The 24884-nt window shown below is 39.8% G+C and overlaps 1 protein-coding gene across 3 annotated transcripts in view; it reads right to left on the reverse strand.

Moving 5' to 3' along the window:
* sipa1l3 (signal-induced proliferation-associated 1 like 3) overlaps positions 1 to 24884 on the reverse strand; it is a 129972-nt gene that overhangs the window by 20496 nt on the left and 84592 nt on the right. For all 3 annotated transcript variants that reach the window (XM_016237011.1, XM_016237008.1, XM_016237010.1), the window contains 8 exons: positions 19242 to 20831; positions 10974 to 11104; positions 8927 to 9115; positions 8607 to 8781; positions 7544 to 7647; positions 2483 to 2640; positions 1738 to 2323; positions 1371 to 1645 (listed from right to left, as the gene is read on the reverse strand). In XM_016237011.1, the coding sequence (XP_016092497.1) occupies positions 1371 to 1645; positions 1738 to 2323; positions 2483 to 2640; positions 7544 to 7647; positions 8607 to 8781; positions 8927 to 9115; positions 10974 to 11104; positions 19242 to 20610 (2987 nt within the window). In that variant the 5' untranslated portion in view covers positions 20611 to 20831. The remainder of the gene's footprint in view (positions 1 to 1370; positions 1646 to 1737; positions 2324 to 2482; positions 2641 to 7543; positions 7648 to 8606; positions 8782 to 8926; positions 9116 to 10973; positions 11105 to 19241; positions 20832 to 24884) is intronic.

Raw genomic sequence — 24884 nt, forward strand, 5'->3', positions numbered from 1 at the left:
TCTGTCATTAATTACTCACTCTCATTTCATTGCAAACCCGTAAGACCTTTATTCATCTTCAGAACACAAATTAAGATATTTTTGATGAAATCCGAGAGCTTTCTGACCCTGCATAAACAGCAACGCAACTACCACGTTCAAGGCCCAGAAAGTTAGTAAGGACATCGATGAAATAGTCCATGTGACATCAGTGATTCAAGTCAACAATTTCTTCTCTTCCGTTCCGTGTCAGACACATGTGTGTGGTGCTGTTGACGCATGAGCCAGCGCTCTGATGTAGAACCCGGATACGTTTTGCCTTGTTAACAAAGAGAGGAATGCACACGCATGTGCTGTGGTACTGCCATGAAGTGAACGCATGTCGAAGACTGACACGGAAGACAAGAAATTGTTCTTTTTGTTTTCTTCGTGCACAAAAAGTATTCTCGTAGCTTAATAAAATTAAGGTTGAACCGCTGATATCACATGGACTATTTTAACGATGTCCTTATAACGATGTCGTTTATTTTTGGGTGAACTTTCCCTTTCAAAAATTTATATTGTTTTGTCTAAATAAACAAAAAAGAAAACACAGAAATCTAAAGCCAATTGTTTAAAATGCTACCAGTAAATGTTGGCATCACAACATCATAATGTACAGTATGAAAAATTTATATAAATTTTGAAATTTGATAAATATTAATTATTAGCGTTAAAGATTACCTTCAAGTAAGTGTTAGATGATGGCAAACTTAAATGTAAAAACATGGAAAATAAGCATCCACAATTAAATATCCATTATCAGGCAATACCGATACATTTTAAAATCTGATATGGTGATATGTTTGATATATAGTGGATCTGTAGTTTCAAGAGTTACTAAATTAAGACAGCTTAATTCAGTTTCAGACCTGTAATTTTCAAAATCATCTTAAAGATGCTAATATACCAGGGTTCCTCAAATCCAGCCCTGGAAGGTCACTGCCCTGGAGAGTTTACCTCACATCCTGATCAACTACCTGTATCTGAAGATCTTGACCTGTTTGCTCAGGTATCTTTGATTAGGGATGAAGAACTCTGCAGGACAGTAGCCCTCGAGGGCTGGATTTGAGTCTGGGGTTGGAAATCTGTCAGATATGCACAAGAACCAGCAATGTGAGTGTGTGATGCACTGCACACTGCTACTGTCATTCCTCTGTGCCACCTCAAAAAGTATGTCTACATACCGCTTCAGATGTGGCTTCTGTGACCTAATAAATCATGCAGCATGTCTTATGATGTCTACTGTATTGTGAGGAATTTGATTTCATTTGATTTCTCAAACAGCAGTCATCTAGATTTTAAAATGGCATCAAACTCAAATAATAAGTGCAAATTCCCATAAGGCTCACCTGCGGGCCCCTCCCTCTTCAAAAGGTGGAATAATGACCACTTTCACGGTGACCGAAGTCCGCAGTAGGTCGATCATCTGCTCGTGGGAGAGTGTCACTGCGGCAACTTTGCAGATTTCCACCAAACGACTACCCTGCCGGAGTCCCGCCTGCCAAGCGAAGCCGTATTCCTCCACTTCGGACACAGTTCCGTCCAAACGCACATGGAAACCAAGCTGGCCTAAACCATTACGTCGTAACGTCATATCAACTGTCTCACAACCTATAGTCAATGCCTGCAAGGGAAAAAAAACACAGACAGGAGTTTAAAGGCATATCCCATAATGCAAACCAGTTCACTGACTGTCCATGTATGTTGTATCAGTACCTTAAGTCTCTGCACCACCTCTCTGATATCTTGCGCACTGCCCTCTGGTACCCGTAAGGCAACATGGTCTCCTCTGCCATAGAAAATCTTCAGTGCAAGTCTCTCTGCCATCCAACCAATCACATCAGCACAGAAACAGTTAAACACCACCTCTTTGGTGGAGCAGTCCGCCAGGACAATGTACTCGCTGGAGATGGCGAGAGCACAGGGAAGCTCGGCGCCTCCGCCACTGAAGTCCTGCGCAAGTACGCGCCAAATCAGCGCCCCTAAGGCACCCATTTCTGCTCCCTCACGTGCCCGGACGCGTTCCTTGCGTTTGGAGGCCAGCGAGATGAGATTGTTCAGCTTGCCAGCAGTGTCGAGTGGCGTAGTGGAAACACAGTTCTCCGCCAGGTCCCGCAGGTATCCTTGGCGCGTGCGTGTTGCCATAGCATGGAACTTCTCTGATTTGTGCGCAGCGTTCTCTGCGTTGATGATCTTGGCCAGCAGGAAAGCACGGAAGGCAGCTGGGTCCCGGAACGTCAGGCCATTTGAAGGTAGCGGTGGACCAAACGGAGGGACGTCCTTCATGCGGGTCACTGCAACACTACAGGAAAAAAAAAAGAAGAGTTTATTACTTATTTCCACCAATCCCAGCAGGTTTGTCACTCACTGAACTACATTTTCATAACATATCTCAGCAATCGGCTACAGGCATACATGCAATACTGTTCTTAGCTAGGGTTGCTATGGAAACAAGGCCAACCTGTAGCAGGTGTTGTCAGAGCAAGGGCTGTGCACACGGACAATGACGAACACGTGCTGGAAGTGAGAGCGAATATTCTGTGGAGTGAACGGTTGGGCTCCCGGCTCCTGGAATATAATCGTGACTATATCATTTCCTATGTGCCTCTTCCTCAGGAGCTGTTAGAGAAATTAAAGGGAGAATAAGTCAGAAGTTCAATGCAATAAAAACTCAGAGGTTGTTGTTGTCAGAGGTTATGTGGTTACTAGGTGGATTCTTGTCTCAGACTGGCCATATTCACTGACTGTCTGATGCATGCTGCATATAAAACTGGCAAGTACTTGCTTGATCTAACAAGCTCAACTCTGTTGGCTGACTTTATGCTGGGAGTGAGGACACACGTTTTTTTTTTAATCTGTCCATCTGGAAATAAAACATTCTGGAAGGTTCTGGTACTTTTGATAAAAACACACTCACTGGATTTGCCATAGTTCACTGTAAAAAATGATTGTAATTTTAATGGGCAAAGACTAAAAATGCTAAATGCTGCTATTAAATGGTTAATAGAAATCAGAAAGCGCTTTATTGCCAAGTATGTTTGCACATACAAGGAATTTGTTATAGTGTCACAAGCTTCCAGTACACGGAGACAACAACAACACACAGATAATAAAAATGAGATGTGAATAAAATACACATGCATAAATATAAACCACAAAAAAAGAATAAATTGTATGTACAGGTGTGGTATAGATGGAATAGGAATAGAATAAAATAAAATACTTTAAATAGTAAGTTCCATTACTATATGGTGAAAAACAGTATTAGGTCAAACAGGACATTTCACGTAGTTTTACATGCTGTCAAATGAACCATTTTTGAAAGTTAAAAAAATAATTACAGCTATCAGTACATTATAAATGAACAAAACAGGACTGCTATATTATCGTTATAGAAGTTAATGAAATATAAATTTTGTTTACTATACATTTCTGTTAATCTGATAAAACTTAAAAGGCTACTACAATATTTTTACATTAAAGCTCTGGCAACCCCAGCTGTCTTTTTTACAGTTTAGCATCACAGAGACATAAGACTTATGTGATGCACTCTGTAGTGAGATAAGAATAGGTGGTCACTTATGAGCTCAAGGCAAAAGAGGCCCATAGGTCTAATGGCGCTTTTCCACTGCACGGTACGGCTCGGTGCGGTTCACTTTTGGGGGGTTTTCCACTGGGTACAGTACCACTTCGGTTGGGTTTCCAAGTGAACCGTACCATTACCAAAACGTGACGTGTAAACTCTGCTGATCACGGATTGGCCGGAGAGAATCGTCGTTACCTGTGTCGCTGAACTTGCAACACAAACACAAAAGAACCACTAGATTTAAATCAGCACAGCCAGCGAAGGATCGAACGCAACTGTTTTGAATGAGCGCACCTTTTTTTTAACAACCAAAACATTTTGTTATCTGTTGTGGAAGTACAGACGTTCCTCTCGTTGATAGCAGAGGAGCGGATCCAGCGAGAGCTTGATGGGGCGATGCGGAATGAAAAAGTTTTTTTTAGGAGTCGTGGTAGTAGAGGCGGCGCAACTATAACGACATGTGAATAATACCGCCCACTCTAAAGCGGTACTGAACTGCAGTGGAAACACAAACCCTGCCGAGCCATACTGTGCCGAGTCGTACCATGCAGTTGAAAAGCGCCATTAATGATATTGTGGCTCCTAGATATGGCTCAGGTCTGTCCTTCAATGTAAGTCCTATGTTACTGTTTAATGCACACAATGTACCCACAAAAAAAAAAGTTATGAAAGCAAGACTGCAAGAGGGAAAGAGTAGGAGAGAGAGAGAGAGAAAGAGAGAGCAAGAGAGAGAAAGGATAGAGTGTTCTGTTGAAGGACACAGGAAAAAAAGGGAACTGGCAGAAGTATCTTCATAGATGCACAATGATTTCTGTGGTGAGAGACACAGAGGTGTGAAAAAGCCTGTTAACAGCACTGCAGCACCAATCTGTGAGACAGCCACTAAAACACATGCAATACAATGGACTAATGTTGTAAAAAGATCAAGTTACAATACTTGCTAGAATCACATTTCCTGAAGGAAATACCAGTGCATGCAAGGTTGCAAAGGTAGAGTATTTAGGTTTTAGATCATCTTTTTTAGCTTCTCTAAATGAAATGATGCATCTGGGCCACTTTGCAATTGTCACAACAACCAGATTCAACAAATTTGCTCTTTAAGAGCAGAATTTTAAGGCATCACTTCCAATGCAAAGGAGTTTCCAAATGGTAGCCAGCATAATTATTCTGCATTCTAAGATATCTCATTTTGACCAAATTCATGGCAGCATATTCATTTAATATTCATATAATTCATATATCCTCAATACAGAAAGCAATCTCAGAATGCATTGCAACAAGCTCAAAGAAATGCTGATTACAAATATACAAATTCCTTCCATGCCTAAAACTGCTCACCAACAACCAAAAATAGCGTTACCCAAATTTTTTTGTGTGCTATGTGTTTTTATGCTTATTTTGACATCATACCAGGAGCAGAAATGTGTCCCGCTATGTGCCCGACAGGTTGACTGTTAGCTTAGCAACATGCTAATGGCTCTTCTGGAACTCTGTTGGAACCATGTGAGTGAGTCCTGCACATGTTTCATTTGAGGAGTTATATTACAATACCTTTCAAACGTTTAGGGTCAGTATGTTTTTTCTTTAAATAAATTAATACTTTTATTCTGCATGTATGCATTAAATTCACCAAAAGTGACAGAGAAGAGATTTATTATGTTATAAAGTCTTGCCATTTCAAAAAAACAAAAAAAAAATGCTGTTTTGATCTTTCTATTCATCAAGGAATCCTGATCGAAAAATGCATCACAGATTCCACAAAAATATTAAGCGGCTCAGCTGTTTACAACAATACTAATATTAACAATATGAATTGTGAATATAAAAAATTATTATTTTAAATTGTAATAATATGTCACCTAATTACATTTTGATCAAATAAATGCAGTCTTGGTGATTATGAGAGATTTCTTTCAAATCAGCTTCTTTCAAATTTTTGAATAGTAATGTATATTTCAAATCAGTCATACAATGGTAATGGGAATTCTTAAATGTTAATATGTAAAGTTTTCACACAAAAAAAATGCTAAAGCATTAATCACTTACACACCTACAGCTGAAATTAAAGCTGAAACAGACAAAACATTTAAATAGAGTCTGTATGTTCAGTGGTTCAGAATGAATTAAGTGCAGAAGTTTAATAACTAAGGTTTAGTAGATTCGTTTAAACCCTAACCAGAATGTTTGAGGAATATCAATACAGTGTACAGTACTTGGCGTACAATGCAAAAAGACATCTGAAAACATTCAGGAGTGCCATTCTCTGCACTTATGTATGGAGTTGATTTGTCCATTCCAATCTGTGATCAAGGCAACATGCTCTGTGAGTTACATGGACTCATTTGAACTCTAGGAGATCTACTAAGAGAGTCGACAGCAGAGATGCTCAGAACCGATGTTTAAAACGGCAGTTAATCTACATGTAAAAATAGACCGTGAAATTAGGAGCATCTCTATGTCTCTGTGTGAAAGACTGGCCTCCAATCTGAGTCAGAGCAATAGAGGCTGCCCACCCGTTCGCAACAGAGTGAGGGCATCGGTTATATAAGCTATCTTACATTTCAACAACACACAAAGGAAAAACTATGGAAACACTAGTCTTTCTTGAATGCTGACATGGCCCTCCCTTTAATGAGTTCTAAGGGGGGACACTCCTGTACCCTGAAATTATTCTACAGCCTGACATCCCTTTCTATCTCACCGTAATCACTACAACACACTCCATGTGTTGTGCGCTTTAATAAGAGAGAGAATTACCTGACAGATAAACACTGCCCTCTGCAGCTCATCTGAGAGCGAGCAGATCAGATGAATTTGAAGTTGTCTAATTTTTGCATAACCAAATGGTGCTGCAAAAATAATAATTTTGAAATATTCTATTTATATTAAATTATATTATACAAATAATATACGTTATATATATTATTTTCTCCCTTTACAGAAGTAGTTTTCTTTGCTGCTGATATAACCATATATATATATATAACCAAAAATAAAGCAAATTATTACTTTAAAAATGTTTTAAATATTTCATCCCAATCCCCACTGAACCTACAGTGCAAATATCAACAGATAAATAATTATAGTAATAATAATATAAATGAATTTTATTTGTAATGGTCCTTTCTTATATTCAGAGTACTACAAAACTGTACAAAAAAACTAAGTAAAATAATACATAATACCTGATACATAAATAACAATAACAACAATGATTAACAATTAAAAAGTTACTAAAAAGACATGTTTTTATCTAAAAATTTGACAAAAAAGTATTTCCCTACATTATTTCCCACTTAATACTTTATTTCACTCAGATGCACATCTCACTATGCAAATTAAATGTGCAGATGGCAATTCAGGTTGTCTTCAAGTGTGTTTTCAACGAATGTTTTCATTGCAAAAAGCCGTTGACGCATATGCATGCACATGAAACTTCCCGAGGGCAGAAGATGCCACATTACTGGATCGTAATCAACAGTATGGAAATCACTAGAAAACCACACCCTGCCCCTTTTCATATGCCAGTGCATATAAAAACAGCAGGAGAACTTGACAATAACGAACCGAAAAAGAAAGAGCGAGAGCAATTCCTTCACAACCACATGAAACAAAAAAATACAGACTCTGAAAGTGGATGTCCAGAAGCTTGTGCTGCGTGAAAAAAGAGCTGCTGAATTTCCACTGGATTTACTGCAGCCACTCTATAAACTTTACTACCATTCCAGATGTTTCTTTGCAAACTGGGTCTGCCACATGCAGTACCCACCACAAACACACTGCTGAATATGAGCAAAGAAAATGAATAGCATGTAAACAATGTGCAAGACATTCTGGGAGTCTGTCCAGGTGAGAGAGAGGGGGAGGGTTGTGTCAGGATAAGTTGGGTCAGGTCGGTTCTATACAGGCTCTTGGATGTACTGATGTGTGTCTTACCTGTTGAGGATTGCTGGGCATGTATGGAAGCATGGTGGACACGTGAAACATGATCTCATAGTCCTGATAGGTTGTATACAGGGAGTGTGTTCCAGTTGAGTCCGCTGTTAAACATACACATGCATATTAATAATTATAAAGACAATGTACAGTGACAATGTCAATGTACCCCACTGGAATTATGGTATAAAAATTATAATTTAACCCCCAAATTAAAATTAATGTGTGTGTGTGTACATTTCATCATCTAAAATCATGCTGGAGAACATGACCATCAGGTTTTACTCAAAAGTTCATGCAGCTCATGTGCTGCTGTCATTAAAGCAAAAGGAGGACAAACCATACCAAATTATGAAATTATTTAATTGTATTATGTTAATTCAACCTTTCACTTAAATTGTCATGCTTATAATATCATTTGTAATAAAAACTAACAATTATATCAGAAAAATGCAAAAGAAAAGCCTTTTAGTTATCTTTTGGACACTAATATATACTAAATTACACCATATAGCGTCTATCAAGATGTTCCTACATGATTTTGGATATAGAGTGTGTGTAAACAACAGCGGTGCTTTTATCGATTCCAGTTTCAATTACACTCTCATATATATATATATATATATATATATATAGTAAAAATGCAGACATTTTTCTGTAAGGGTTGGGTAGCAGTATGTAAAAACAATAGAAGCCTATAGAATGTCCCCATTTAGATAGCCAAGTAAATGTGTGTGTGTGTGGTATGAGCATTCAAAATGTTGTTAAACAAAATTTCTGTGTGTAATTTCTGTGCTACCAAATGGAATTACAGTCTGTTTGTTTGAGCCATCCTGAGCAAGATTTTGTATTTCACTGTGAATTCATGGAGCTACCCAGTGTGACGCCTCAATTATAAACCAAGAGACCGTCAAAATGTATTTACACACTATGCTTTTGATGGTCGCGGTGGGTTTGGACAAGAACTCTGATTAACATGGAAGAGATGCGATTTATCGCTTGACACTTTATCGTGCTGTGCCTTTTTAGGACACGTGTAAGAGACACAGAAAGTCTTGCTCACTTTTGGTGTCTAGCTGGGCAGCATATTTGTTGAAACCCTTCAGACACACAGTTTCTCCCAGCAGCTCCAGGAAGGCGGTGAAGGCTGGCGTAGCCTCTTCATTGTTGTACATCTCCTCCTCCGTGCTCTGTCCTGCTCGACACAGCAGGATGCCCACTTTGTGTTTCTGACTAAGCTGTAAAGACGCACACAGTGTCAGAGTCAGACATACTAATATGAGGAACACTGCAATTGTTCATTTTTGGGGAATTATTAAAGATGAAAACTTGACTTTCATCTCTCAGGAAGTAGTGTGTCATAAAGTATCATCATTTACTCACCCCCTGCTCATCCAGTTTAAGAAGCTGCTCTGTGACCTTTGGCGTGCTGAGAGCCAATCGCAGACAGGACACGCTGAGTTCTGGGAGCACATACTCCAGAACCTCCTTTAAAGGCAAACCACGAACCGTTCCGTGCTTTGCTGTGGACAGAATTGCGTCCTCTAGGATCGCTCCTCGTAATGTGACCAGCTGCAGCAGCCACAGGAAACCATGTGGGGAGACGCACACAGACACACACACACATCAAATACCATCATATGACTGCCCAAATATCCTCTGAGAGCATGAGAATGATTATGAATAGCTGAAAAATTATGTCCAGAAGTGCCCACTGTGTGGCATCCTTTCCCCACTGCTTCCTGATTCATCGCCTTGCAGCACAACCTCCGTCACAACCTCACACACACTGATGCTAAAGCCATTAGTTACTGTAAAATTAGTACAAACAGGTGGGAACGCTGGAATACTTAAAATATTTAGTTTTTGAGGCTTGCGTTTCTGGTTTCTTGTGCCATTTGTCATACATCTGAAGACGTCATATGACTGGTCACATGGACAGCCACCCATTCGATCATTTAACTCGAACCTCTGACCAAAATAACGCTGTTGAATCAAGTTAGGGTTCAAGCACATGTTCAAGGCACTTTAGAAATGAGTTATAATCACATCTATAGCGAGAATAATGACTGTGTGAATGTGAATGAACGGAAGACGCTGCATTGTTCAGAGCGGGTGAGTTTGATGTGTCCAGGCAGCCATGTAATCTTACTAAACCCAGCAGAGCAGCAGGCATACCAGTACAGCTCAGCACTTTTCAAACACACCATTATTAAGCAAAAATTACTGTATGGTCTTTATAGCAATGTCTTGCACGCAAGGCACAAAACATGCTCAGAATTTATTTTCAAATCCAGTGTAACTACAGTGTAAAAAACAGGAGATTTGATGAGACAGATCCGTAAACATGACATGAACTAGTGTCATCCTCCTATATGTGAATGAAAATGGCATAGATGCAAAAAGAAGGCCAAAGTTCTCAAAATGATTTTATTAATTTTTTCAATGTATCGCATAACGTTTTGTGTTTTTAAAGCAACAAATCAAGTACAAATTGTCTCAGGATCATTACATTGTTCCCTACTATGCCTATAAATAAAAAGCATTAGCCCAAAAGGCCAACTGAGGGTTCCATCAAAAAGCACAAACCTCTCTCAAGTCACATTGTTAAGCCTACCAGAAACGGTTTTATCAGATTTAATCAGATAAGAACAGACAACAAAAATTTCACGCTCAAAAAGATGGATTAAAGTGGCCAGAGAAGCCCACGGACAACTATGCTTTTTTGTGGGTAAATGAATAATTTTGTCATGGGAGCTGATCCAGGTTTAATTAATTTAATTTGCACAAATATCTGTAGTTATGTTTCCATCACCCTGTTTTAATGCTCATTTTGAAGCATCGCATCAGAAACGAGTAATGGAAATGCCAAGTTTGGGGGGGGAAAAATCCCTTACTTGGCAAAAAAACCAAAAACGCTCGCTTGAGGTGGTTTTTGTCTTGTGCAAAAAAGGGTTAATTCGAATAATGGGAGATGGAAATGCATTTGCTGAAAAAATTCAAAAAATCATGTGACTTTGCTCAATGGGATGGCGTAACCTGACTAACCAGTGGACCGATCTTGTTGAACAGCATCTGAATTGTTGTTATGGTCATTCTTAAATGCCCAAGTAAAGTCTGTCATCAAAGTATTGATGAAGTCAGAACTGCGTTACCGAAAAAGCAGGCATCCACGAAAGCAATGGCCGCATTCATTTTGTTTCGTCTGCTCGCTTGGACGAAAAAGTCATTTAAATTATTATATTCAGTGGCTTCTCCCACTTTTCTTAGTGATATTTAGTGCCAGTTTATCATGAAGTGATGATTTTGTTCTCTTTGACTCGTCGGATGGAAGCGGTGCTTATTCGCAAATGTTTTATGCAACATTCTAATTTTGCGCACAAGTTAAATTCACAACTTTAGATGGAAACCCGGCTTGTGTCATACACACCTCACTGGTACGAAAGATGATGCGGTACTGGTACTGGTCCTTTAAATCTTTGGTATCATCCAGTTTCTCTCTTCGAATGCTCAGAGCCACGGGCCCCAGCTTCTCATCGGTACCAAAGTAGTTCCAGTGCTCTGTAGGTGAGAGAAAGAGAGATGGATGAATGAAAGCAGAGAGAGGATATAAAAAAAGACAGATTAATACCATTAATACAGAAAATGGGAATATAGAAGAGAAGAAAATAATTAATGAGGTGAAGACAATAGATAGGAGAAAAGTGGAAGTCGATATGAAGGATGAGAGATGGAGGGAAGGACACAGGGGACAAAGGAGGGATTTGTAAGAGAACCCTACAAATCTAGGTCACGGTGGCTATAGAACTTCCTGTAGGAGCATTCAAATCTAATAGAAAACCATAGAAAAAGCCACTAATACAATACTGGACATGCTTTTGAGAATGAAGGAAGTTATTATTCTCCTGTGTTTACTACAGTTTTTGCAGTGGAGGATATAGACCTCAAAAATGTGAACTTGCTAATTTAAGTTTCAATAACCTTTTGGTTTGGAATTTTATCATTGCTTTCAAAAGATAAACATAAATACAAGTAGCAATTCTCGGTTCTTTTCAAGTTGCACATAGCACATATGGTTTGTGCGTGAAAGAGTAATCAGTAACTCACTGAGGAAGTGATTCAAGTCCATGATTCAGGTGGATGAATGACCTGTGGTCATTTTGGCCTGATTTGAATACTGTTTAAAAAAGGACCACACTAATCATGCAATTCATCCATAAAATGGACTGCATGTTGTACTGTTTGTTTATTTTTTTTGCATGAAAATCAACACAACTATTTTTTTTTGCTATATTAATACACGAGTATCACAATTTGAGTTGAATTACTGAAATAAATGCACTTTTCCACGACATTCTGATTTATTGAGATGCACCTGTATAGGATTTACTGCATCTGATTAAAGCAGGGTTCAAAAATACCACATAGGAAGAGGCATGCGAATGTGATGTCTTTGAATTTTTAATTAAAAGATATCATTTAATATCATCATCATCAGATAATTAAAAGTTTTAATTTCTTGTTGGCATTTGGACTGTTTCCTTAATCTGCCATCCAGTTTTTCTCAGCACAGGATATGAATTTGGTTGTTTTGTGAGGATACTGAAAGCTCAGGAAACTTGAGTTAAGAGAATTATAAGTCTCAGGAGCATGCAGATATGGGCTTTTTAATAACGCAGCAAAGATTTTGATAATACGCAGAGTGTTGGCCTCCTGACCGAGGAATGCCAAGTCAGTACTGTTATATGGCTGGCACTCCAACACAAATCTACGCACACTGCTTCAGTGATTCACTGATAAAACAGGTATTTCAAACAAGGTGCCGCAATTCTGGAAAATTAAGTAAATGGATAGAAGTAATTGGAAAAATACCTTGGTGGCTTGGAATCCTTACTCATTAAGTTAAACATTTAACACTTAAATGAGAACAACAGACCACAATGAAAAGCATGGCTTAAAGTTGAAAAGAAAAAATTAAATACTTTCTTCTTTCCCAGCTTACAAGCAAGGGAGTTGCAAGTAAGCAAGCCAATAATAGGTTGATTCTCCCGACAGGTATAAAGACTGTGGCGCTTTCAAAATATCCCAATTAACCAAGTATCTCAACCAGCCTGATGCCGCAACATAAGCTATTGAAGAAATGAAAAAAAATGCACAATTATTTTTGTGTCTGCTTTTAACGCTACTTGTGGTGCAAAATTTACACACTTCACCTTCAAGAACTTTTACATGGAACATTTTTAATTGCACCCATATCCCCATGTTAAGATGGCTAAGTTAAGTTTTAAAGGGGTCATATGATGCGATTTAAATTTTTCCTTTCTCTTTGGAGTGTTACAAGCTCTTGGTGCATAAAGAAGATCTGTAAAGTTGCAAAAACTAAATTCTCAAATCCAAAGAGATATTCTTTATAAAAGTTAAGAGTCAACCACGCCTACCTAAAACGGCTCGTTCTAACACGCCCCCACATGTCTACGTCACGATGTGGGAAGATTTGCATAACGCCGCCCAAATGTTCACGCAAAGAAAGAAGGCATAACTTTTATTCTCGCTGTAGTATTGTTGCTGCCACCATGTCGTGAAGACGCTGTGTTTCGTTGTGAAAGCGAAACTACTTTGTTTGGTCTTCCAAAAGAGGACTATATCCGCTTCGTCATGCCTAGAGCTGATCCGTGCTGGTCGCTGAGGAAATACATCAATTTCGCACGGTCAATCGCCGGATCAGCTTTCACCGTGGACGAAGCGGAGTCCAGCCCGGGGTCGTCACATGTGGTTGCCGCAAGCTCACTCTAGCAATGTGCGGCCTGAAAGCGAAACTACTTTGTTTGATCTTCCAAAAGAAAACTAGAAATCAGTGGTTAAGTTGTATTTACAACACTGTTCCGGAACAGTTCAACCCAAATATTCAGATGTGTAGCACATTTTATGGAGGACTGTTTCCTGATCCTGGGAGAGTAGACTACAATGCCGGCTGTTCTGACTTAAAGACTGTAAGTAAGTTTTTTATATTAAAGAATTTGCCACTGACGATTCAAATGTGAGTTTTGAGCAGTGTAGAGTAGTGCTTGTTATTTGTCATTTCTCCGATCACAAATGAAGACATGGTTTTATGTTTCCGCGGCATGATGCAACGCGTAAAAAGACAGTATATGTCATTATAATCCATCCCCACTGGATGCAACAAATGCCTCGTTTATAATAGGTTTTAATGTTTTTGTCTCGTCGCTCCGGCCGGACAGGGCATCACAATATGGTAAGGGGCGTAACATTTCCGTCACACGCTTGAGGTATTCGGCCAATCACAATGCACTGGATAGCTGGCCAATCAGAGCACACCTCGCTTTTCAGACCGATGAGCTTTGTAAAAATCGACGCGTTTCAGAAAGGCGGGGCATAGAGGAGAAACAATAATGTACAGTATGTGGTAGGGATGTCAACAATAATGTCAACAAATGTGATTTAAACTTTAAAAGTACATTCAAATAGAAACAACACAAAGTTCTTCAACATAGAAAGCAATAGAAATGTAGTAACTAAGTCATTTCCCCAGATAATTCTTTCATATCGGGCTCTGCGCTTTGCAGGGCTGCGGGACACAGGACAGACAGGCTATTCATTCCTATAACTTGTTAATTCGTTCCTACGACTTATTATTTGTGGCCACTGTTCATGTTTCATTAATTTTGTTCCTTAACCCATGATTTAACTAAAATGAGGGAACAAATTAATAAATCGAACGAATTCTTTCATTTCCCTTAGATGCGAAAACAGTGATAAAAAAGGGAATGACAATAAAATAAACTTGCGAAATTAGAGGGCTAGACGGTGAGGATTTAGGAAAAGAAACAATGCCTAAATATTACTGAATTTGTGTAAATTCGTGACCAACCAGCAAACCAGAACAAAGCCGCGTGAATGTAGGCTATATGGGCTCGAACGGCATCCAAAAACATGGTCGCTGGCACGAATTCGGTTCATGGACTTCCGTTTATTCACCACCAGATGTCACACTTTCCATTACATTGACTCTCGCACTACACAAACTGTTGCATAGCACCCCGGACTACATTTCCCATCATTCTTTGCACAATTTGCACACTGCCCTGATTGCACTCATTGCACACAGCTGTTTCTAATTACCTCATTCACTATATAACACCCACTCTAACCACCTTTCTCTGCTGAGTATTGTTTAGCCTGTACTCCTTTCCGAGTCTCCGTGTTTCCTTGTTTTGCCTTGCCTTGTTTTGTCGCGATGTAACATTTTCCAGCTAACCAAATATTCCTCTAATAAACAAAGCTTTTATACCACACTTGTCATAATCCGAGTTTATAATTTGTAAATAAATAATTACTGGATTCAAAACAGCAATTAAAAGGTGCTGTGACCGACACTGACTATACGTTTTCCCGGAGCATTCAATGATGTCACTAAACGATGATGCCACAACTATAAGAGGATCATTCACTAGTTTCTGCATGGACCTAACTAGCCTAGGGGATGTAGGTTTTCAAGCCCTGGGACAAAATGGGATGCTTTAAGGAAAATGTATAGCCTATGAAAGCAATAGTTCTAAAAAAAAAAAAAAATTTGTTTTCATAAAAAAAAAAAAGTGAAATATATCTGGCTTAAATAATTAAGCTAACAGATTTAAAACAGAAGTGTGGCGCGGCACTCCATTAACAAGTTTTTCACCTTCAGCTGTTCGATCGCGCCGGCACCTCACCCGCACACACCCCTCATATTCTAGCAATTCAAACTTACATCGCAGTCTGTTCATTATCAAAATAAAATACAGTCAACCAAACATATAAAAGGTTACACTGGTCAGTTTAAATAGACCGTAGTATACCGGACCACTCTGCTGTTATGCCAAGGACTTTTTTGCTCATGTGAAGAGGACGATCTTGTCCGTCTATATGCGAATGCATGTAAAGTACAAGCCTAGTTTACATTATAAATAATAGTTTAACATTCAAATACATTACGAATATGGAAACATTTGGATTTGTGCCGAATGAGACGTGAGTAGTAACCTCCAAATGCATCTAGCCAAACCCGCGCTCGCTCCATCTCGTATGCATGCAAGCGCATGCACGGTCACAATCTAATGCACTGTAAATGCGGATTTTTAAAAACAAATAGGCCTACCGCAATGCAAAAATTCAAAATCTGACATTTTCCAGAACAGGATCCAGCAGGATCAAATGAAGTACTGGTCATTATACTCACATGATAATGTTTGATGTGAGCAACAGTGTGTTTTGCTGCAGCAGCGCCGATGGAAGCGGTTTACTGACTGCGCAGCACAGCCACACGCGCCACAGTTACGTTTGGGATCATTTTAGTTTAAATGCCTTAATGTCAGTTGAAAGCATTGCAATTGTGTTTTAAAATACAACAACGAGCACCACGAAACCATTTGAAGAGGTGCGTTCAGTGGTCCACATGATGGGATAGGAAACAGTCACTAAAGTAAAATGATCTCAAACAAACTCTCTTCATTTTATCAAATGATCATATAATCACATCTATTCATTTTACAATCCTGCTACTAGCATTTTATTCAGACTAAATCCCCTTTAAATCGGGTGAGAAAGCGGGGTTTTTTTTTTTTTGGGGAACTTTTGCCAATCCTGTCATGCCGGGCTGCATAGATGCATTTTGCAGCATTAAGGTTAACGATTAATCGATTAATTGATCATTAATTTAAACGACAATCGATCATGGAAATGATTGAAAATTGACATCCCTAGTATGTGGAAAATGTGTTTTTTTAAACCTTAAACCGCATAAACACATTTCATTACACCAAATACACAAAATAATGTTCTTTTTAGCAACGTCATATGACCCCTTTGCGAGTTATTAACTTGTAAGTTAAGTTCTAAATATATAAACCAGTTTGCATGCTCTTTCTGGTCACCGAAAATCTGGATGACAGAGATTACTTCTGGAATGGTAACCTTTATCTCACCAACTCCATTAAATAAACACAGACAACTAATTAGAGCATTCAGATAACCTCACGTCTGCAAGGATTTATCTAATGTGGCTAAGAGGTGACAAACATGGTATTTTTAGACATTGTGTTTTTTTTTTTATAACATTGGCATTTTAGAAAGCAAGACCTTTAGCGAGATTAACATTTGGGAGGCAGATGTGTGGCAGGGGTGCAGCTTCAGCTCCAGTTTGTGCTTCTATTGGCTAATAGCGAGAAGCATTGATAATTGTGGCATGCTTTGATAATCTCTTCCAAAGGAAGAACTGAAGGTAGAACTTGAGTTTACAGAATTTATTAAATGTTTAAATCCCAAAGACCTGTTCTGTTATGACACTAAATGAAGTGAAACCATTAAATACAGGAGTATAATTGAGAGTGGGGCAGATACAATCAGAGGTCAGAGTCACCTCAATAAGGCACTGCATTGAACAAAAATGAGGTAAACCACACAAGACAGATTGAAACTGATCCTGTAAAGACAATGGGGTTCAAATGCCATCCAATTATGATATTCTGATATAGGGCTGTCATGATTCCTTGATTCAATTAGAGTACTCGATTATAAAAAAAATCCTTGATTGCATTTTGCCCATGTCCAGTAACCGGCAAAATACTGGAAGTGGTGTATTCCACGGACGAGAATCCATGAAACTCATTAGACCATTTTCCAAGGATGCATGCTATATTAAACTCATCTGGGAACGCAACATGCACCATTTCATCAGATTTGTAAGGTAAATCATTTAGAAACCCAAGCAGACACAGGAGAATACATTAATATCTTTCTAAATATGCTAACAGTTCATCGTAACTTCAGAATAAAAGTTCAAACCCTCACGCTGAGTTTGCACATTTTGATGTCCACATATTCAAGAAATGACAGTGTCCGTACCATTTCTGTCTTAAAGAAATGGCCAAATATTTAAGATTAAATGGACATTTGAATTAAATGTTTAGTATTAAACAAGGATTAGATCGCGCAGTAAAGTGTAAAAACAATTGTCAGGCCGTTGATGTCCGACAGCTTAACAGAATCACCGGCCCGAGTCCGACCCGAGCCCGACGCGAGCCCGTCTTTTTTTTCTCCTTCTTTCAAAACAGCTTATACTACTGTTCCAGCTATTAAAATAGTTCAGTTTTGTATGTAAATGCAAAGTGATTATATTTCATTCCGTTTTTTTATTAAGTTAATTTAGAAAAACGTTTGGAGCATTGTTTGTTTGTTAAATATAAGTTTTAGTTTTTTTTAAAGTAACGACCAAGCGGCCAGAGGCAGACAGTGAGCATATGTTTGATCAATTTAGCCTTCTCAAATCATCACAACTTGCCTAAAATAAAATCTATAGATCTAAAACAGTTCAAACATATAACAATGTTTAAATGTTAAACCTAGATAAATGGGCGCTATATCCAATATTTTGTGCGGAGAGTGGAAGCTGAAGCACACTTTGCAGGACATGGAGGTGCCAGCGCGATCACTTGCATTTTTTTCAGTGAATACGCCGTAATTTTTGCTCATAAAGGTAAGAGTAATACATCATTCATAACTGTAAAGGGTTTACTTTTATTTGTGTGCACTCACAATATCAACAAAACGTTGTGCTTTTATAAAATAAAGAAAACAAACATTATGCGCTTTCTGCCGTCTCGTCTTGAACAGGCGCGCTTCACAAAAATGAACCAAAACGCAGCGAATACATGCCTCACAGACATGATAAATATATGTATAGAAAGCTTTAAATTACTACTTAACGAAATAAAAAATCAAAAACAAAAACTCTTTCATCATAATCATAATTTGATAAAAAAGATGCACTTCTCTCTAAAGGTGCGTCTAATGAGGAACGAGATGGCGAGTCAGGATCGGCAACTTCATCCTTGCGACACAGACTCCGAAAACACTATTTATTAGTAAATAATTCAAATATCTCTGTCCTCTTTCCTCCTGACACATTTACGGTAATTACTTTTGCCGATGCTTTGCGGCAAGCTTAAGCATATTGCGTGCATTTGAACGCAGAACTCTTCAGCTGCGCTGACGGCACGCACCATACATACTGCTGCTGCTGGACACTAAACACCGTAGAGCCGCTCTTGACAGTCGCTGTAGCACGGTCTCGTGTTGTTTCCATCAGCGCGGCAATTTTTTCATCACTAATTGATGGATGTCTAAAATATAAAAATAAGGAGAAGGCTAAAACAGGCCCGAGGCCCGGCCCGCGTCTGAACTATGACGTGAAAATTGGCCCGAAGCCAGGCCCGAGGGGGTGTAAAAAATTCGGGGCCCATCGGGCCCAGGCTGAAATGCAGGGCTCTACAACACATGATGTATTTTCATTATAGTTTTGTTCAATAAAACAATATTACTTGCTTTTGATACTTTATTTGAACCAATTATTATTGTGCCATTGCTATTATATATGTATTTTAAGTCATTTTAAAGGCTATTGTTTGCTTAGGTCTATTTTTACTACCTCAAAAAAATTTCACTATAATTATCCGATTACTCGATTAATCATCAGAATAATCCACCGATTTCTTGATTACCAAAATAATTGTTAGTGACAGCCCTATTCTGATTCATTGTATATTCTGATATATGTAGTCAAACTGACAAAAATTAATAACTTACAAACAGGGAACAGTCTTGTGATCTATCGCTTTTATCAACATAAACATCATCAATGTCCTACCTTTCCCATAGAAGTGCTCATGGTAGTATCTGGCACCCAGGTCAACGTGCTCGATGCAGTGTAGCTGTAGTCTCTCTAACCTGGTGGCTTGAACCTCTGGTGGCACTTCCAGTTTGGACACACTGGCATTACTGCAGCGTGGACGAAGCCGGGCCTCCACGATGCCAGCCTCTCCCCGCTCCGCCCATGAGCTCAGAAAGCTGACATTCCGTTCCCTGTAGCTTCCGGTCTCATTGATGAAGTGCGGGCAGCTCAGCAACAGCTGGTGCTGAGAGTTGGCATTAACGCTAGCTGAACCACCCTGCTCTGAATGTTCCAGTACTGTGGTTGATCCTTCCGATAGGTCCCTGACACTGAGGTCATCAGTGCTGGAGAAGCTGGGCTCCACTCCCCCCAGAGCAATAGCTCTGGAAACTGCCAAAGAAACAGCAGCCGAAGAAGCAGCTGAAGCTCCGGTGGCTGTGTTTCGCCGCTGGGCAGCGTAGCTGCGACGAGCTGCTGCCTCGTGCAAGTCAAACAGAACGCTCTGAGCATCAAAGTGGGCAAAACTCCGCACACATACCCAGGGTTTGGAAGACAATGTCTCAGGGGGTCGTATGTCATCCGAGTCGCCTCGTGGAGTCTCTGTTTCTCCCCGGCTGGAGCTGCGGAGTTTGCGGAATAAGGAGGAGGTACCAAGAGATGACTCTGTGCCACCACTCTTTTTGCGTACACGATTCTCTGGGCGGTCATCAGGCCGTGGAGTCGACAAGAAGGCGTGTGAAGTGGGTCCCTCTAAAGAAGCACCAAGCAGATCTCCAAGCTTTACAGGGGCTGTGCTACGCTGGTCTGGTCGCTCCTGTTGAAACTGGCTGAGCATGTCAAAGAAGCTTTGCTCAGACACTGCCTGTACATTGATGGAAGAAGTACTGCCATATTCCCGAAACAAATGGCCTTCGACCTCTGTTTCATCTTGTTCACTCAATGTTATCTCGCTGTTGGAGCGCTGTCGGAGTGGAGCGAATCCAGATGTCCGAAACCTTGGTGGTGTGCCTGGAGCCCTCATTAGACCTGATTCAAGGAAGTCACCATCCCTGGTACCTCGCTGTGGTAACCTGGTCACACCTCCACGAGTAAGCCCATCCTCGCTGTTGAGGTCATCCGGATGACTGCCCTGGCCATTCTCAAGCAGCGATTCTCGTGAAAGTGCCCTGCGAGGAGGCCACTCAGCAATTCGAGCTCGAACCCCCATTTTGGGCACGGAGACACGGGACGGGGCTGGTTCGCCCACGGAAGAGTGGCCATTATGAAGGGGTAGACGGAGGTGGGGTGGAGGAAGAGGTTGAGAGAGAGGGGTGGCACACACCCCTGTGTCTCTGTACATGTTCATGGAGCCCACTGTAGTCTCAGGGCCAAAAAGGAGGGCAGGGGTCGTAGGGGAGAGAGCATCCTGGATCGATACTGCTGGTGTTCAGTGAGAAGAAGAGATGGACAAGCTCCACGCTGCTGTTGCTTCCTCCTCCCACACTCATTTCTTTGGTAGGAAAGGACTCACCTTTCCTAATCCTTCTGGACCAACCTGGAAGCTCAAAGGCCACTTAAATCACAGACCTGCAAAAAGGAAAGAAACAAAGAGACATTTGGTATTATATATTTCATCCGGTTACTTATATTCAACTTTTAAAAAACATTCAGTTGTGCTTTTCGGGTTTGGGATCTTTTTCCTTTCCTTACACTTACTCTAAGCACTCTAGAGCCCCTACTTCCTGTAAACCTTCTTCCCTAATATTGTGATGTTTATTTTGTTCAAGGGATGAGCAGTTTTGAGAACAAAATGCAGAGAAAAGCTGACTGAAACTAAAATGAGAAAAGAGGTATAGGATGAAAAAGAGAGACAAGAAAAAAAACAGGCTGAGAGGAGAGAGAAGAAGTGAGGTGAGAGGATTTCAGACGTGGATTTCTCACACTCTTTTGAGGCTAATTAATCTCTATTCCTCTTCCTGGCAGATATTCTGTATTACAGCCACAAATATCACTTTGCTAAGCACCACAAACTCATCTCTCCTCTCATATCCATCTTGCAGTGTCTATACTGTTGGTATTTAATGATGCACTGTGTAAATATACAGCATTTACCAAAACCTCTAAGCAAACAACTATAACACCTAGTTGTACACGCTAACCTAGCAGCTGGCCCTTCAATATTGTTGTGTGATCTTGATTTTGGATGTAAAGGAGCAAACCCAAAATCTGAAAATGTTAAAGAGCAGATGAAGGTGTTTATTAGTAAAGGAAGTATTACGCCAACTGACAAGAGTGATGCTTATACCACGCCTACTACTATATGAATACACACCATGCTCCTCCGTCAGGTGCAGACAGTTTTAGCAGCCATGAAACCCATGACATGTATGAAAGATGGAGTCGTTGGGTCAGCAAGTAAAGCATCCCATTACCTAAAAGATAGCTGACTTAGAAAGTAAGATTAAGATTCTGCCCACATTCAGCTGCATACAAAAGGTTACATAACAAGGACTCTGTGCTGGATTACTGATGGGATCTGCGGAGTGTATAATGAGGTGGACTGTTTTACAGGCTTAACGGAGAATGGTGAAGCATAGGATTGTAATACACTCTAGATTTTGAATGAGACACTCAAACTTTGTGACGGAGAGAAAAGCCCCTCAAGTCTCTGGGTCTCTCCACATGCTTCATCCCTTGCTGTGAACAAAAGACAAAACAAAACTGACAGAAAGTCAAAGGACAAGACAAACACAAAAAGACAGGATACTAGGCAGAGGCAGAAGCAGAGCAAACAGACGAGCTGGAAGAGAGGAAACCTGACAGGCTTTGTGGTGAAGGAATCCAGGCAGGAGAGCGAGAGGGAATCTGAATCCCAGTGACTCGCTTTAATATGAAAGTCAGATTGAATCAGGCTTCACTGTAGCTCAATGACTATGAAAAGCCACTCAGCAACGCCTGTTCCTCTGTGTAACTTCACGTTATCTCCCTTTTTATTGTCTCTCCCCATTTCTATCTATTAGTCGCCCATGCAAATATTAGATTACACATCCACAGCTTGTCTCTCTATTTGTGATAAGGGGGCTACAGACAGTAATGGCGATGTATGATACATCTGTCCAAACATCAACAGGGTTCATTTCAATCCCATTGTTACTGTTATCTGCGTACAGGCCAAAATACAGCATGCTATAAGTCAAAGATTAATGTCATCTACAAGAATGTTCTCATATCACATATCTCTCTGAGGCTCAATCCCACCTCAAAATCCATCCCTTCAGGCAGAGGTTCTCCAATACTCTTCATTTCAAGGTCAGTCTCAGTTTAAGACATGAATGTCTACTGCCAGCATAGGCAGCTACCACTTAATAGGGGTGGGGGAAAAAATCGATACAGCATAGTATCGCGATATTTTCAGCGGCAATACTGTATCCATACACGGATGCCAAGTATCAATCTTTTATTATACTATTTGGTAGAATAATAAAATCTATTTCTTTACAGCCCACTAGATGGTGGTGTTGAGTTTTTTCTGGTGAGGTCAGCTGGGTCACCTTCAGCATGCAGTAAGTTAGTAAAATAAAGATGGCGCCATGGCAGAAAGTTATCAGGAAAGCCCCGTCCACGTTTAAAATTTATTTTAAATAGAACAGTAATTTACTTTCAAATGCTGAAGGGTCTGCACAACATTTTTGTACAAGTTCAAGTTGCATTGTTCAAAATTAAATTTTACATTTAATTAAGGTGGACTAGATTAGACTGATGCGGTCTACACTGACAAATCCCCGACAGAAAACTGCTGCTGCGTTCTATTTATGATGCACTGACTAACACAGTTCAGATGATTTGCAAAGGTCGCTTTGTCGCGTCCAGTGTAGACAGACTTTAGCTTTAGACTTTAGCACGACAGATGTTGTGTCCGGTGACACGGTGTCTGTGTGTGAGCAAAGAAAACGATCAGTATAGATATAACGGTCAGTATACTAAACATTGCGATATCGATGCTGAAACAATATATTGTGCAGCCCTACACAAAATGGTATTTATTGTTTGAATTTCTTTTAAAAAATGACAAAATTTGAAAGTTGACACTTTGTTTCATACCAAAAGTAACCTGCTTTTTCTTGTCTGTCGGCGTGTTGTAAAGGGTCCTCTTTGATCTGCAATGTATTTGTGACTGTGTGAGAACATGATGTGTGGCGTGACAGCGGCATGGCTTGTCGGACATAGCAACAGGCGTTGGCTCTGTGCTAGGGCTGTGCGATATGGACAAAAAAAAACCTATCGCGATTTCTTTGATCAATTTTGCGATTTCGATTTTAATCACGATTTTGACACACACAGACATGCTTTACAGTCATTAATGCAATCAGTGTGAATTTGAAACATATTTCCAAAACAAACCCAATTAGAGCTTTATCAAGAAGCTGTAACATGTCTCTAGAACAGACATAAGGCAAAATAATCCCTAAGTAAAGGTGTAACAAAATGTCTCCAGAATAGACTTTTTTTTGCCATGCATTGGTCATAGAGCTCTTTGTGGCGTTGCCTCAGATGTTGAACTAGATTTGTTGCACCAAGTTCACACGTACTCTGTCTGCAGTGCGTATACAGCCTATGTGCATGCGTTGCAGAAACAGCATGGACTCATTTTGCTTTCGCACAGGACGCGTTTGCAGTCCGCTCCTGATTTGCGGTTGCTTACCACAGACACAACATTTATCCATTATTTTGATTTCAAATCCAAACATTGTTTCTGAAAATGCTTTTTCAGCATTGTTATTCTCTTTTATCACAGTACAGTAATACAATCTTTCATAGACATATTCACGTTTAAACTCAATAAATATAACTTTGTTTAACTACCCCCATGAGTGCCATCTATTATTGCGTTGTTTATCTAAAAGTGCACTTTTCCTTGTTTTAAATCTAGCCAAAAAGCCATGTGTTGACTGTGAAACAGTAGACTTTAATTATATGCATTTATGGTGTAATTACTAAATTTCCGTGTCAATCCATGAAAATTTTTACTGCAAATAATGCGCTGTCACTTTAATTAAGCACGTGCAGCACAGCAGAAATAGACTCTGTGCTCCTGGAGCGCACTGCCGGACCGCAATCGCGTGCAGTGTGAACGCTCTGATCCGTTAACATGGGCGCGGACAAAATACACACCACAGACAGAGTGTGTGAACCTGGCGTTACGTTTGTATGCCCGCCTGGTCTGTTCTGTTCTCATGCTCCATTTAGGCACGCTGCATTTTGATTGGTTCGAATAGCATACTGCGGGAGTTCGGGGGCGTGGAAAATCTTGCTGTAAAGCGATTTAGAAATCGCGCATGCTCAAATCGCGATTTTATGATGATTTCAATTAATCGCACAACCCTAGTCTGTGATAAGTGTCAATAGATTTCCTTACAATTTTATTATTTTCAATAATTAAGAAGAAGAAATAAGAAATTCAAGCCGAAGAGCACCTTTTGTCCTCATGTCACAAATCCTTCAATGAATACCTTTTGCAGATTGGTGGAAAGAGATGTTGAAAAATTATTTTGTGACTCCCCTGTAAAGCAAAAATTTAATTTATCGAAATTAGAAAAAGATGCTCTTGATAAATTATGCAGAGACAAGGATATAGTGGTT

This window comes from Sinocyclocheilus grahami, unplaced genomic scaffold, assembly GCF_001515645.1.
Source record: "Sinocyclocheilus grahami isolate Dianchi unplaced genomic scaffold, SAMN03320097.WGS_v1.1 scaffold503.1, whole genome shotgun sequence".
NCBI lineage: Eukaryota > Metazoa > Chordata > Actinopteri > Cypriniformes > Cyprinidae > Sinocyclocheilus > Sinocyclocheilus grahami.